We start from the raw sequence: 16,089 nt of genomic DNA on the forward strand, positions 1-16,089 counted from the left end.
AGTAGATGAATCTAAGTATTACAAATTGGAAACATCTAATAAATCTTTTCTATATATTATCAAAGTGCTCTTTGTATTTAAAGATTCAGTTTGTGTCTGTACATAAATAAATTTCTAACGTCAAGGTCGTGGGATAACTGGAATCTATGAATTTAACATTGGAGAAGAAATATTGCTTGTAAAAAATTATGCTAATAAGTTATTGTATCATTTAAGGATATTTTATTTCAGAAAAAAAGTACATGGGTATTATGTATTAGTATTGTATTTATTACACATTTATACATTGAAAGGGGTTAAAATTTAAAGATACTTAACATATTGAAAGTTTTCCCCAGAAATCTTTTTTCATGTTTTTATTTATCCAGAATAATTGTACTTCTATCTCTTAATTAGGGAGATATGCAAACCGAAATACTTAAATAAGACCTCAGTACGTCCTGGCCTGAAGAACTGTGGAGATGTTAATTGTATTGGACGGATTCATACATACCTCGAATTGATAGGAGCAATCAATTTTGGATGTGGTAAAAATAAAAACCCAACATCTTTTACTCGACATTTTTTATTCTTACAAGCACTTATTCATTTCTATGATGGTTAGAATTCAAGTAGTTATAGGTATATAGAATTCAGAGGTGCAGTAACATTATTTAATACATGTTTTATTAGGATTTTACTGTTGGTTAAACTGTGTTTTCATTTGACCTACACTGAAAATTGAGAGTGTAACTTTAAAGGTAAAATATTCAATCTAAGTAATAGAAATAATTTAAGAATACAGTTCTTTAGCAGATAAAAGTAAAATTATTTTATGAAAAGTCTAATAATAGCCCATTTAATTTGCAAATACTGTATTCATGCTAGAAATACTGCCTAGCAATGTTTAAATAAAGGAAATAATTTGTGAGCCTCTACACTTAAATGTCATAAAAGCGTCAAAATATTTTTCATGGAAGACAATTGTACCTTAGTTTTTTTCAAATTTAAAGTTAATGAATATACATATTTTAAAATATATTCTACTCTTTTTTTTTTTTTTCTCACTCTGTTGCCCAGGCTGGAGTGCAGTGGTGCGATCTCTGCTCACTGCAACTTCCGCCTCCCGGGTTCAAGCAATTCTTTTGCTTCGGTCTCCAGAGTAGCTGGGACTACAGGCGTGTGCCACCACACCTGGCTAATTTTTGTATGATTAGTAGAGATGGGGTTTCACTATATTGGCCAGGCTGGTCTCAAACTCTTGACCTCGTGATTTGCCCGCCTCAGCCTCCCAAAGTGCTGGGATTACAGGCGTGAGCCACCGCTCCTGACCTCTACTCTTTTATTGAATTAAAATGACACAACCATTCATAGCTACAAAGTGATAAGGTACATAAAACCTTGTAACCCATGGTTTAAGAAGAGTATATTCTGTGTTTGTCTATGAAAGGGAGACAACTAACAAGAAGATTTTCTGTCAGATATGATTTTCTTTTATATTGAGCTAGATTGAGTTTAGTTTGCCCGGGAATCTGTCCTTCATTTCAGTGTCTTTGTTTTCCCAAAGCCTTGAGTATTGAGACTGTCTTCTCAGGAAAACTAAAGGATTTTTGCTTCCTCAGCCACCAAAAGAAAAATTAAATCATGTTTTCTGTATTAGAGTGCCAAAGTTAGCAAACTACCCATTTTCTAAATATTCCATTTATTAAGATTTTCTTATAATAACAGCATTACTTTTAATATGAGGAGTGCTCAGTAGCACATCAAATGTATGATCGTGAAATAAGAGTCATAGAAGTTCCACTATAGTCAGTGTACATGTGTCTTGCTGTTTAACAAATGAGTTTCACAAAATAATAGATGGTTTTATCTTTCCTGAATTCCAATAGAACAGGCTGTGTATAATAGGCCACAAACAGTTGACAAAGTACGAATCAGAGACAGAAAAGATGCAGTAGAAGCATACCAACTTGCCCAGCGTCTGCAGTCTATGGTAAGCAGTCATCTCTCAGTGATCTCTCCACATTGCTGCTTACTCTGTTTAGTGCGGTTTACCTACTTCTCTTGAGCTGTTTAATAAATGACCATTTAGTAGGAAAACATGTTTCCTCTTGTATTTCACCTTAGCAGTTCGCTTGTCTGGGTTTCATTCAATTTCACGTTGCTTTCTAAGGCAAAAACAAACCTAAAAACCCTTAAAATGTACTAGCAAACTTGATGCAGAAGCATAATGTTTTCCTAAAGTGGTCTTGGGATGCTTCGTTTTAATTTATAAATCTAATATGTCTTTTAAAAGTATATAGTTCAGGTTTTTTTCTCTCATTTATTTTTCTTTTAAAATTCTTAACCTTAAGAATCACCTTTTTGGAATAACTAGACTTTTTTTTTTTTTAATTCTTGGAGTCAGTTTTATAATATTTTAAAATTTGTAAATCATACTTTAAAAATAAAGTGACTTACTAGGAGAAAAAGAAACATCTTGGGGGGAGAAAAAACAAATAAAAATGTGATCCAACACTCTTTTTTTTTTCTTTTTTTTCTGAGATGGAGTCTCACTGTGTTGCCCAGGCTAGAGTGTAGTGGCGCCATCTCAGCTCACTGCAACCTCCGTCTCCCGGGTTCACACCATTCTCATGCCTCAGCCTCCCGAGTAGCTGGGACTACAGGCGCCCGCCATCACACCAAGCTAATTTTTTTTGTATTTTTAGTAGAGACAGGGTTTCACCGTGTTAGCCAGGATGGTCTCGATCTCCTGACCTCATGATCCGCCCGCCTCAGCCTCCCGAAGTGCTGGGATTACAGGCGTGAGCCACCGTGTGCAGCCGATCCAACACTCTTTATAAGGCAGAGTCATAATATGATCCTGTTAGTTTTACTAATGGATTAAATTAGTAATAAATAAGATATGAAAAAGAAAGTATAGGTGCTAAAATAGCTGTTTTTCTCAGAGTATTTAGGCTATAAACCATTTCTATCTAGATTTACTATCTTAAAAGATGTTATCAATTAGAGTTCCTGGATATGGTGCTAGTCATACACTATCCTTTGGCAACTGGTCCATTTTAAAGGCCTCACTATTGAGGTTTACAAAACTGGATTTTAATAATGTAGTCAACCAACTTTGTAATTTTTCATTATCTGATCAACTAGGCTACCTCCTTTCTAAAGCTGGAGATAATAATTATTTTGCTTCTAGTTTTCAATATTACACCTCTTGCTGTGTGTTCTTGCAGATTTTCTACCACAAGTGGTTGAAAAGGAAGCCATTTTCTTGGTGGTTCTTTTTGATCTTAAAAATATTTTTGTTCCTACTCAGGAGTCTGAGGCAGGAGAATCACTCGAACCAGGAGGTGGAGGTTGCAGTAAGCCAAGATCGCGCCACTGCACTCCAGCCTGGGCGACACGGTGAGACTCCGTCTCAAAAAAAACCCAAAATTTTGTCAGTGTTTTAGCTCCTACATGATGAAAGGAAATATAAAAGCTAAGAAGAAATGCTAGCAAAATACAGAAAATCATTACTGATCTTATTTTTTAAACAGCCCTCTGGTGCCAACACCCAGCCCACACCCTGCCCACCTGCTACTGGTGCTCTTGCTCTTACCTCGCCATTACTGATTTATTATATTTGTAACTAGAGTGCTAACTATTGAACATAAATTAATAAAATTTAGTCAGTCATTGCCAGAGATTATACTATTTAAATTGATAGATTAATTGACTTTTAGATAATTATTGTTTTCATTTTGTGTATTAATGTGCTATGATTTCTCCATATTAATCTTGCTGCCTTTTGCTTTTCTTTAATCTCATTGCAGCGTACAAGGAGACGTAGGGTCCGAGACCCATGGGGAAACTGGTGTGATGCAAAGGACTTAGAAGGACAAACGTTTGAGGTAACTTTGACCTTTCAAATGGCTCATCCATGAAAACTGGTTTTTAAATATATATTTGTACATCTTAATGTCATATGTATTGTACTTGTTCCATACATTAACATGTATGTGTTCATTCCCATGTTAATTTGTCTGGAAGTCACCAGTAAACACCAAAGTAGAAGGCATTGGTGGTGCAGTTAACTAGGAGTTTAACTCATTTCAGAACTTGGGTTCTCTGTCTCTGTATTCTTGTCTCTAACTCAAGATAAGGGTGTCAAAAAGTTGGTATGCCTAATTCGTTTCATTAAACATTTATTGGAAGAGGTTCTGATATACCAATTAAAATATTGTTCTAAGCATTAGACATTAGACACACGTGTTCTAAATATATATATTTTCTGTAACAGCTAGTGCAGTAGAATGGACAGAATGTGTGAATGTGTACGTACTGGCTTTGTTACTTTAAGCAACTACTTAATCTCACAGAATCTCATGCTTTTTTAACTTACGAATTGTGAATAATAATAATACCTCCTTCAAAGTATTGCTGTAAGAAAGAAATGAGATAGACTATATAAAAATGCTAGTACTAGGTATTCATTAAGCCTTGTGTGCACAAAGTACTCAAACTTGAGTTGTCTTTCCTCCTCTGCATTCCCTGCCCTCAACTTCTCACCTGAGTACTATTCTAGGCACAGTAATTAGTAATTCATCCTTCCCATAAGGGGCTTGTATTTCTAATAGGAAAGACAAAGCCTATGGTAAGTTCAATAAGGTTGGTCCCAAGAATTGTAAGTTTCTCCCAAAGGATGTGATCAGGGCAGGTTTCATAGAGTATGTGGGGTATAATCTGATCTGAAGGATCTGCAGAAGAATCTCAAAATGGAGATGAATACACTTTAGGCTGAGGGAACAAAGCTGGAGACATAAGAAAATACTAGATATATTCTGGAAAAGGTGCATAGTTCATTTGGACTAGGGTGTAAGTTGGTCGTAGAAATGGAATAGAGATTTACTTTATTTTATAAACACTTATAAAGGGCTTACTGTGTGTCCGACAATGTCAGTATTTTATAAACATTAACCCAGTCTTCACAATAATACCATGACAGTGGTATTATTGTTTACTTTTTATTATTACTTTTATTGTTCCCATTTTTAAAGATGAGGTAACTGAAGCATTGAAAGCTTTAGAATTTGCCTACGGTCACCAAGCTAGTAAATAACTGGGCCAGACATTCTAGATCCTGAATCTGTTCTTAATCATTACTCTGCACTGTCTCTCAGTTGTGAAAGAAAACTCAACGCAGTAGAATATGGTAAGTAGAAATGGGAAATAAAAGACTCAGGTGATTCTGAGGTTTTTGAACCTGGGTGACTGGTACCATTGATTGAAATGGGCAAATCCAGAGAAGGAGTAAATTTTCAGTTTGGGATGGCCGTATCTTTTGAAACAATTTTTAAAAAATACTGTCCAGCCTTTCTACATGTTGGTAGCAAAAAGGAAGCCCATCTATATCAATTTAGTCTCTCGTCTTCACGTGCCTTTCAATTTGATTTTAAAGGACTGTTTTTATTCTGCCTCTTAGTAGATGATGGACTCCTTAATCAATTGGCATTTTGTTTTAGCATCTCTCTGCTGAGGAGTTGGCAAAAAGAAGAGAAGAGGAAAAAGGCAGACCTGTTAAATCTTTAAAAGTGCCAAGACCAACAAAAAGGTGTAGTGTTATATAAATGTGGTTTTTAAACATTCATCACAAATGGCTAGATAATGTATGAAAAAATATTCAATAGCTGCATTATATTGTTCACATTAAGTTTAAAATAATACTGCTACAATTTTTTAGATTTGTTTCACTGATTATGAATTTGGAAGACCTTGAACAAACGTTTTAAATTTGTTCAGATTTATTGAACATATGATCCAACATATGTTGTAAGGGGGCCCTGTTTAGGACAGGTTGGTCATTCAACTCTAGACACTATGGACAGGAACCTTCATGAAATGACTGGGTTTTCTTTGGGTGGTACTAATTGTTAGCAAGTTGTTGCATGGTTTGTTGTTGTTTTCTAATGCATGTGTAATCTAAAATTTGAGCCTTTTAAAATTAAGGGTCACCAAATAAGTTAAATGTTCCGATTTTCTATTCCCTCTTCCTGCAGATGTGCCATTGAATAGACTGTAGTTTTGTCAGTGTACCTTTTAAAAGAAGATATCCAGGAATGCCACGAGATCATATTTTTGCCTGATAAATGTCCTTGGGTAAACCTTAGGTTCTCATTTATAAAACAATAATTTAAATAACATTGTTAGCTGTATTTTAAGCACTTTATATTTATTAGCTCATATAGTCTTCATGACAACCCTGTGCATTAGTTAATATTCTCACTCCCATTTTATAGATGAGGAAACTGAGAGGCATAGAGAGGTTTAATAACTTGCTCAAGCTTTTAAGTAGCGGAGCTGTTGATTTTAAACCCAAGTGTTAAGCTTAAGAATTGATACCCCTAATCATTACATTATATATTACCTCCCTAAAGTAAAAATAAAACTTACACAGTTGTCATGAGACTAAATTAGATGAACTATGTAAAAAATACTCCTCCATAAGCTAGGACTCCTCATCAAGTATCCAGATAATTGATTTTCTGACTGTATATGTGAGACTTATATTTATTGTGATTTTCAAGTCATTGTTCAAGGTCTTCAGGATCTTTTTGAATCCAGATCCACTTTTCTCATTTTAGCTTTTGTAGCACTGTATCATTAACATTTCAATAAGCTTGCCTTTCCTGCCATTACTCACTGATTGAAATGTTTTAAGTGGAGAAATGTAAACCTCATTGTGTATATTTAAACAACGAAGACATTCATTCTTCAATCAGCTATATAGATTACCACAATTAACCCATATATCTTCATCTTATACAGAAGGATAATCATATCAGATGTCTTGTTTAATTTCAGATAAAATATATTTAAGTGTTTAGTTTCTAACAGATCATTCCTATCAATAGTGTCTACAATAAGGTCTACTTATCGTGACTTTTCATGAACTCATTATTTTACTTAGTCACCTCTTCACTTGGTTAAGGATCACAAATCAGCTGTTTCATAATTTTTTCTAGAATTTTACTACTATTCAACATCTAATTCCTCCTTTTCTGCAGTCTGCTTTTTTGTATTGTGAAACAAGCTCAATAATTGTCTATTTCTAATCCTTCAGTAACTTTCCCATTCTCTGCAGTTCCTCAACAAACACTGACAGTGGTTCCATATCCGTGGTTCTTAAGTACTCCAGGATGTTCTTTCTGTGCTATTTTCTCATCTATCTTGGCCTTCAGTTTCTTTTTGTGTTGATTAAACACTTTCTAATTTAAAGGTCTTTCTTTATTCAACAAGTATCTTTGAATGTCTACTGTATATGTCAGGGACGGTTCTGATCACTTGGGATACATTATTAAGCAAAACAAAATGTTCTCTTGAAGCTAACCATCTGTGGTTGAATGGGAATGGAATTGCCCTGCTCTCTTCCAGTTGTGTTAATGCGAATGTATTCCTGTGTGTTTTTCTTTCCCTGAAGATAGCCTAAAAAACCTTTTTATTGTTCTTAATGTAGTTCTCAAGCCTCAATTCTTTACTGACATTTCTTAGATTTATGTGTGCTTTTGACCTTGCTTAGGTTCTCCCTTTTCACCTCTTTTTACTTCTTCACTTTTTTGTTTTTTTTGGAGACAGGGTCTCACCCTGCCACCCAGGCTGGAGTGGAGTAGTAGAGTGGCGAAATCATGGCTCACTGCAGCTCCACCTCCTGGGCTTAAGTGATCCTCCCACCTCAGCCTCCCGAGTGGCTGAGACTACAGGCACACGCCACCACGCTCAGCTAATTTTTAAATTTTTTTGTAGAGGTAGGGTTTCACCATGTTATCCAGGCTGGTCTCAAATTCCTAGGCTCAAGGGGTCTGCCCACCTCGGCCTCCTGAAGTGTTAGAATTACAGATGTGAGCCACTGCACCTGGCCACTTTTTCACTTTAAGAGTTTATGATAAGAGTAGTACATTAATATCTTTACCAGAACTGTTTGTTATTCATTCGTTCAAAAAATGTTTTAAGTTCCTGTTCTATAGTGGGCACATTATTGAACTGACAAGTGTTTTTGATAAACTTCCATCTTTCTTGAACCTTGTTTTGGGTCTCATGACAGATAGTTAATTATATTTTCATTGAACTTTTTGAAATCTGCTTTTAGTGTGGGACATATGTCTGATAGTTTATAGTGTGCTCTTTGAGTGTTAAAGAAATTAAGACAACAGAGTAACTTTATCTCAAAGTTCCTGGGTTTTTTTTGTTCTTGTTAAAGCTAAAAGAGCAGTGCTTCTTTCGAAAGGGTTTATGGAATCTCCTACAAAACTCTCTCATTTAGACAGAATTTGGGTTTAGATTATTGATATACACTTTCAGATTTGCAAATAAATGTTATTTTCCTAATCTTGTTGAGATTGTATTGAAAATATTTTTTTCTTTTTCAGCTCGTTTGATCCCTTCCAACTGATACCCTGTAATTTTTTTAGTGAAGAAAAGCAGGTACTGTTTATGCATTAATGAATGACAATAGACAATCCCTGCTTCCCTCTGTCAAACAGGAAATGCTTACCCTTTTTCCATATGTGCAAGGCATATGTATGAAAAGACTGAAAATGAGAGAGAATTTCTTCCTGCTGGAATTTTAAATCATAATGTTTTAAAAGTCTAGTTTGTGTTGAGCTTTGGTTAGTGCTGAGAACTTGGTGGGGTGGATAAAGGAGAACAGGGTGGGCATTCCAGGTGGGGAGAACAAAAATCTCTATTTTTATGCTCCCCCGTTTTGTTTTGTTTTTTATATTTCAGGAGCCATTTCAGGTGAAAGTGGCTTCAGAAGCACTTTTAATAATGGATTTGGTAAGGATAATCTATTGTGTTTACTTAGTTATTCTGATTTCTACTCTTGTGTATTTTTATTGCAGGCGTAAGACAGAGTATGGAAGACGTGTATTTTGGATCTTAACTATCCTCTTTTACAAGGAATCTAAAAATAAGTCTTTTGTTTTGGAGAAAAGCCAAACAATTGCATGTTTCCATATTTTAGAGAAAATAAATTAATGTGAGTTTTTGCAGACTGTTTACCATCATTAACCCTATTTTAATTTTCTAATATATGTGTCTGCCACCTTTTAGATCACTGAAACAAAGCACAACTCCTGTAATTTGGAGGGTTTTTTTGTTTTTACTAAACTACCAATACCTCCAACAGTTTTTGTGTTTGTGATGTCTTTGTGTAGAAGGATTTAGAGTGATTTTTACTTTGTATCCTTACATAACATCTCCCTTGAGTAGGGAGAGTAAATGGTGTCTTCATTTTGTAATTGCAAAAGTAGAGTCTGAGAATTTTTAAGTGTTTGATTGAAAGCTGCTCAGCCAGCAGTGAAGATAGACCTGAAATCTTAGTTTCTGTGCACTGATCCTAGCATCTAGTTCCTCTCCTATGCTACTTTATTTTATAAAAGCATGGTGACTATACTTACAAATGACTTTCTTATGATAAGTGAGTTTTGTTACTTTGTCAGGTGGGTTTGTGCATTTGGGCTAAGTCTGTCTTGTATTTCTTTTAGCATGCTCATGTTTCTATGGCAGAAGTGATTGGTCTGTTAGGAGGAAGATACTCAGAAGTTGATAAAGTAGTTGAAGTAAGTTCTCTCTTTTAAAAAAATGTTTTAGTTATTTAGTCCTACTACCATACCAAATATTTTTATAGAATTCAGTGAATATAATTAAAATACAGACTTTACCTATGATATATATGAGAATATGCAAATGTAGCAAGTTATATATTCCCAGAAGTGACTTAACATTCCATATGCCTAGCACCTGTTTCTTTTTACCACCGAGAGAACATTGCCAGGACTTGGGTCCTCATTACCTTTATTAGTAAAAAGCTACAACTTCTAAGAGGCCAGAAATAGGTACTAACACTTTAGTTGAAAGTTTGTATGCATCATTCTATTGAAATTATTGTTATAAGTAACAGGAGTCATTGAAAGAATACCTTTGTACAGGTATTATGTGGGCTGACCTGGAAAACTAACCATTATTATGACCTTGTTTGAGTAGAAAAATGCATGCTAAGTTCCTAGCATATAATCAAACTTTTGGAGTATAGTCATTTGCAAGTTAAAGACACCTGTGGTATTGTCAAATAAAAGTCTTGGCCTTGAAAAGTTTCCGTATCTCTGAAAGAATTATAACATTAGAGTAATAGAATTAACAGGATTTTAGTATAATCATTTGAGGATCAATCGTTTATAGGTCTGTGCAGCAGAACCATGTAACAGTCTGAGTACAGGACTACAGTGTGAGATGGATCCTGTATCACAAACACAGGCCTCAGAAACCTTGGCTGTTAGAGGCTTCAGTGTTATTGGATGGTATCATTCTCATCCTGCTTTTGATCCTAATCCTTCCTTACGAGATATTGACACACAAGCTAAATACCAGGTATTACATGTATATTTATATTCTGTAAATGGTTGCATACCCCCTCAATGCTCCCTTTTAAATAGATAAACTTTAAACATTTTTCGTGTTACATTTCTAATATTCTTTATACTGGGGGTTTTGTTTATTTATTTTTATTTTTTGTTTTTTTTTTTGAGACAGTTTCGCTCTTGTTGCCCAAGCTGGAGTGCAACGGCACGATCTTGGCTCACTGCAACCTCTGCCTCTTAGGTTCAAGTGATTCTCCTGCCTCAGCCTCCCAAGTAGCTGGGATTACAGGCGTGCACCACCACGCCTAGCTAATTTTTTGTAGTTTTAGTAGAAACAGGGTTTCACCATGTTAGCCAGGCTGGTCTCAAACTCCTGACCTCAGGTGATTGGCCCGCCTCGGCCTCCAAAAGTGCTGGGATTATAGGTGTGAGCCACCACACCCAGCCAAAAAAAAAAAAAAGAAAAAAAATACATATACTGGGGGTTTTAAAAGAACATGCATTTTTTTTTTCTGATTGCGAGATTGATAATTGTTTATGTAAACATTTAGAAAGTCAGTTATTTTATTAAGTACAGACAAGCCATGAATGTATCTCTGATAAATACTCCCAGAGCCTTTAAAAATTGATGGGAACAACTAGGACAGGGACTAGATACAACTGAAATAATAAGAAACAATGTATTTTTTATAGCCGAAGAAAAAGTTTTATTTTATTCTGGGATTTTACACTAATATGTGACTGGGTTTGCTGTAGGGTATTTGTAAATTATTACTGTATTGATAAGAATTACAGATGTAGGGTGGTGAATATAATTAGTAAATATATTCATGGCAAATACAGATTGTGTGGGCCATTTTTTATTTTTAAGGGTCATTTCGAATTTGGTGAACACATTTTTGCCTGAAAAACGTACAGTGTGAGATGAATATCTAAGGCATTTGATTTAGTTGCAGTTTGGATGTGAACTTTTTTTTTTTTTTTTTAGAGACAGTCTCACTCTCTGACCCAGGCTAGAGTGCAGTGGTGGGATCTCGACTCACTGCAACCTCTGCCTCCCAGGTTTAAGGGATTCTGCTGCCTCAGCCTCCTGAGTTGCTGGGGTTACAGGCACATGCCACCACACCCGGCTAATTTTTGTATTTTTGGTAGAGACGGGGTTTCACCATGTTGGCCAGGCTGGTCTCAAGCCTGACCAGGCTGACCTGACCTCAAGCAATCCGCCTGCCTCAATCTCCCAAAGTGCTGGGATTAACAGGCGTGGGCCACTGTGCCGGGCCAGATGTGAACTTTTTAATGCACCTTTTTGTTCCTGCTTTTCCCCATTAGATGTTTAAAATGTTAGTATGGATAAATATTGGCTTTTGAATTTATATAGTTGAAACTAATTATATTTTTCTTGTAATTGTAGAGTTACTTCTCCAGAGGAGGTGCAAAGTTCATTGGAATGATTGTTAGTCCCTATAATCGAAATAATCCCTTACCATATTCTCAGATTACCTGCCTGGTTATAAGTGAGGAAATTAGCCCAGATGGCTCTTATCGTAAGTTTTCAATAAAAATAACTTTATCCTATTTCTACTCTTATTTCTTTGACTCATACAAATCAAAAGATTTGCAACTGTGCAAAATCATTTAATGCAAGAGTTTGTGCTCTCAACTAGGGAATCATTATTTGGGTGCCACCCTAGTGCAGCCACCCTCTTCCCTTTCTTAATCTCCTGCTATATTCAAGTCCCCACTTTTGTTACCATGGCCACTGGGCAAAAGGATTGAAATATGGAGAAAAGTTATGGCCAGGCAGTGTGTATGCTAGGCACTGGAGATGTTGCAGTAAACAAAACAGTCTCTGTTCTCATGAAAATTTTTTTTATAAATGCAGACTGGCTTTCTCTGTGATGGCATGCAAATGAAAAAAAAAAAAATGACCACCAGCTCTCTGTCACCTCCCAGTTTAGGGTTAACAATGACTAACTCAATTTGTATCTCTCTTTGTTCCCATTCTGTCTCAGGAAAGAATTTGGTTGGCATAGACCATCATCTGACTTGATGCCTCCGAGGTTTATGTCCACCTGTAATCCAAACATTTCTGGGTGGATAGGAATTAGTATAGCAGACTAGGAAAAGGAAGGGAGTGTGGCTAGAAAGCAAATAATCAAAGGAAACAATAGGCTAAATAACTCTAGGATATTTATTCTGTCATTACTACCACTGCTGTAGGTCAGGTCCCCTGGACACCGCCTCTACAGTTACCCCATATTGTACTCTTCCGCATTAGATTATGAGCTCTTTGAGAATAAATACTGTATTGTACCCATTTTTCTATCCTGTTTCTAGCATGAGGCCTGGCATAAAGTAGATACTAAATGAATATTTGTTTAATAATTAATTTCTCTTCATTCTTAATGATCTCACTTGGATGCCCTATATTTGATATAGATTTACCAGCACTGCCCCCATGTTATTTACTATTAGTTGCTTTATACTTTGTGTATCTGCAACACTTCATTCCTGCCTTCATGGTCACTTTGTCTTTTAATGCAATTTATCTATTTAGCAAGTCCTAATAAATTGTATGCCCAAAGAGCAGGGACTGTGTCTTATTTGTCTTTTTTCTCAAGTAGCAGCTAATAAATTGCTTTGCATCTAGGAGGTGGTCAACGCTATGGGTTTTTATTGAATTAATAATATTGGTATTAGCTTTTAGTCTGGAATGTCCATTTTGAGCATAGCACATAATACACATTATTCTTTAGCTCAGTACAGTTTTATAAAAAGAATCGCAATTAACTTGTTCTCTCTTTAAATCATTTTTAAACCATCTTTAAATCGTCATCTGACTTGATTTTATAATCTCACAGACTGCTAGGTTTTGGTAATGAACCTCAATTCTGGTGCTATCCAGTACAATAGCAGTACATGTGACTTTAAATGTAAGTTGATTAGAATTACGTGAAATTTAAAATTTAGTTCATGGAATGCTACTCTGGCCAAAATGAAGTAACAAGAACTTGTCTGAAACTACCAAAAAACTGGACAAAATATATAAAATAATGGTATTTAAACACAACATTGAGCAGAAAGGATTATGATTGCTAAGAGATGGGAAACAAAAGAGCCCCACATTACCCTAGCTTACTGCTTAAGAGGGTTTTCAGATATGGCATAAGAAGGAGAAACCCACCCAGAGCCAGGCAGACTCAATTAAGGTGATGGAGATAAGGAGACCAAGACAGCTGAGTTTGTGAGACAGAGCCCCAAGAGAACAGAAAGCAGAATGGAGAGTGAACTCTGGAGATTTGTAGAAGAGTATCCCCGGAATATTTAGCAAAGTACAGATCAGCACATGCATGTGAATAAACTAGCCCAGATGGGAAGGAACCACTTGAAAGCATTAGAGGGAACTATCCATGATGCTCCCATGAGCTACCATTGGACAGAGCTGTTGTAAATGACTTGTCCGTGCTTAACACCACGTATTGGATCTTAATCCTAGGTCTTTTGCTTTGCCCTTAGAAATCCTCTGGTGCAAGAATTAAGGTTTTCTAGAAGCCATGGGATACCTTGTGCTACAGTACTTTTAACTCAGGTCATATCTTTACAATATCTCTAATGGTTTAATGTTTTCTTTACTTGTGACAGGCAGGAAATATATTTAGTGATCAGTTTTCTTCTGATATTTTAGTGGATAAAAATATTCTCTATAAAAGGAAACTTTTATTGACTTTAAAAGTACCTTTTTAACTTAAAAATTATTCTTAAAAATACCAAATAGACCTGTATATAATTTGTGTGTATGTTTTTATGTTTTTGCATCAGCGTAGATTGAAAATGCATTATTTACCTCTCTTTATTTTCATCTTCAACTTTCATTGAGAGTAGGAGTCACTCTACTGGATTCAGATCCCAGCTCTGACATTTATTGCTTATTTTACCTTGGGCAGTCTACTCTCTCATTCTCCTTTGCCACATCTGTAAAATGAGAAAAAATTACTACCTTGCTTACAGTAGGTATATGGTTGTAAGGTGTGTCAGTAATATAGGTAAAGTGTTTAGCAAATAATAGGTTTTCAATGGGTGGTTATGATTATATAGATGGTGTCCATGTTTAGTGAGTAATCAAAGCATGTCAAGTAAATGATTGTTATCACCAAAAGGAGTTTGCTTAATACCCCATGTACTACATAATGTGTCACTCTTCTTAAGTTTTTGGAGAAGAGGAAAATTGAGCAATTAAATAAAAAAGATCAGTCATCATCATCAGGCCTGCTGTCCCCTTTCCTTCTTCCAAACACCTGAAAAAATGCCTTTTTAGAGCATATTGACAGTTAAGCTATGCTTTATTTCATTGTGAGGAAATAATTGTATTTTTCCCTTTTTTTTTTTTACATGCCTTCTGATTTGCTGACATTTTATTTATTTGAAAAGCCTTACCATGGTAGAAACCCAATTGAGAGGCAGTATTATGTAAAAGTTAACAGCAGAACTCTCGAGCCTGACTGCCTGGGTTCAAATCCTGCCTATGCCTTTTATATCTGATCATGAGCAGGTTAACCTTTCTATGACGTAGTGTCCTCATCAAAAAAAAAAAAAAAAAAAAAAGGTGGGGGGTGAATAATGGCAGCTACTTCATTTAAGTGATTTCACGTTAAGTTTTAGGTGGCACGTAGTATGCATTATAAGTGTTACTATGATGGTATCAGCCTTTGCTAGTGAATCAGCTGAGCTTTTAAAAGAATGCTATAGATGCGTTTGCATGGGGGTCTTGAAGGATATGTGAAAAATTGCTAAGATAGCTCATCATTTGGTATTTTTTCCTTTCTAGCTGAATATATGATGTTCACCCCTTGGGCTTCTTTCTTTCCTCCAGAGTTTAGTATAACAACTTTGACTCAAAGCAGTTGCTGCCTCCCCAGAGTTCATCCTATCCTCTTGTTTAGTCTTAGATTAGCTCTTCTAGGGAGGTAGAATGAGTTTGGGCTCAGAAGTCAGGCAAACCTGCTGGGTTTTAACATCTATGTCCTTCCACTTTGCTAGCCTAAATATGTTTTTTAATGTATCTCAGCTTCAGTTTTCTCAGCTGTAAAAAAAAAACAAAAAAAAACAAAACAAAAAAAACCTTATGGCATTGTTGTAAACTTAATAACCTGTATATATATAGATTTTTAATTATCACTAGGATGGCAATATGTCTTAGTTTGTCTAGGATAATCCCACTTTAAACCTGTGGTTCAGGCATAATTATTAATAGTACCTTCTTTCATTCAAAAAGTCTCTTGGTTTAGGTGATAAATTACGTGATCATCCTATCATAGTGCCATGCGTAGAATTGTCATGTAAATGGCACTTTTACTATTATTATTAATAGCTTGGCATTAATATGCTTAGTGGACCAAGTACAATCAGGCCATAAATATTTAATGAATGCCCACTATGTTTAAAGTGCTGTTCAGCTGATCTGCAAAGCTATGGTTGTAAAAACACTGAAGGGAATTTTAAGTATAATTAAAAGGAGATTGGAGAGTTAAGAAATAGTTGATGAAAATGTGCTTCTTTATGCTTTTCTAGGCTTACCTTACAAATTTGAAGTACAGCAGATGTTAGAAGAACCTCAGTGGGGATTAGTATTTGAAAAGACAAGATGGTTAATAGAAAAATACAGGCTCTCCCATAGGTATGTATTATGGTTTGAGATGGTTGCACATCTGCAGTG

At 35.5% G+C, this 16,089-nt stretch overlaps 1 protein-coding gene and 1 long non-coding RNA gene across 6 annotated transcripts in view; one reads left to right on the forward strand and one right to left on the reverse strand.

Annotated features, from left to right (window-relative positions):
* LOC134759507 (uncharacterized) overlaps positions 1 to 16,089 on the reverse strand; it is a 134,275-nt gene that overhangs the window by 37,471 nt on the left and 80,715 nt on the right. The window lies entirely within an intron of this gene.
* MYSM1 (Myb like, SWIRM and MPN domains 1) overlaps positions 1 to 16,089 on the forward strand; it is a 44,737-nt gene that overhangs the window by 22,070 nt on the left and 6,578 nt on the right. For 4 of the 5 annotated variants that reach the window (XM_009249710.3, XM_024256018.2, XM_054533977.1 and 1 more), the window contains 10 exons: positions 397 to 527; positions 1,869 to 1,972; positions 3,795 to 3,872; positions 5,484 to 5,572; positions 8,385 to 8,439; positions 8,743 to 8,793; positions 9,504 to 9,578; positions 10,198 to 10,386; positions 11,788 to 11,920; positions 15,945 to 16,050. In XM_009249710.3, the coding sequence (XP_009247985.2) occupies positions 397 to 527; positions 1,869 to 1,972; positions 3,795 to 3,872; positions 5,484 to 5,572; positions 8,385 to 8,439; positions 8,743 to 8,793; positions 9,504 to 9,578; positions 10,198 to 10,386; positions 11,788 to 11,920; positions 15,945 to 16,050 (1,011 nt within the window). Of the gene's footprint in view, positions 1 to 396; positions 528 to 1,868; positions 1,973 to 3,794; positions 3,873 to 5,483; positions 5,573 to 8,384; positions 8,440 to 8,742; positions 8,794 to 9,503; positions 9,579 to 10,197; positions 10,387 to 11,787; positions 11,921 to 13,892; positions 13,966 to 15,944; positions 16,051 to 16,089 lie in introns of all 5 variants that reach the window. The other variant, XR_008514631.1, reaches the window with a different exon arrangement.

The sequence above is a fragment of the Pongo abelii genome, chromosome 1 (assembly GCF_028885655.2).
Source record: "Pongo abelii isolate AG06213 chromosome 1, NHGRI_mPonAbe1-v2.0_pri, whole genome shotgun sequence".
NCBI classification, from domain to species: Eukaryota; Metazoa; Chordata; class Mammalia; order Primates; family Hominidae; genus Pongo; species Pongo abelii.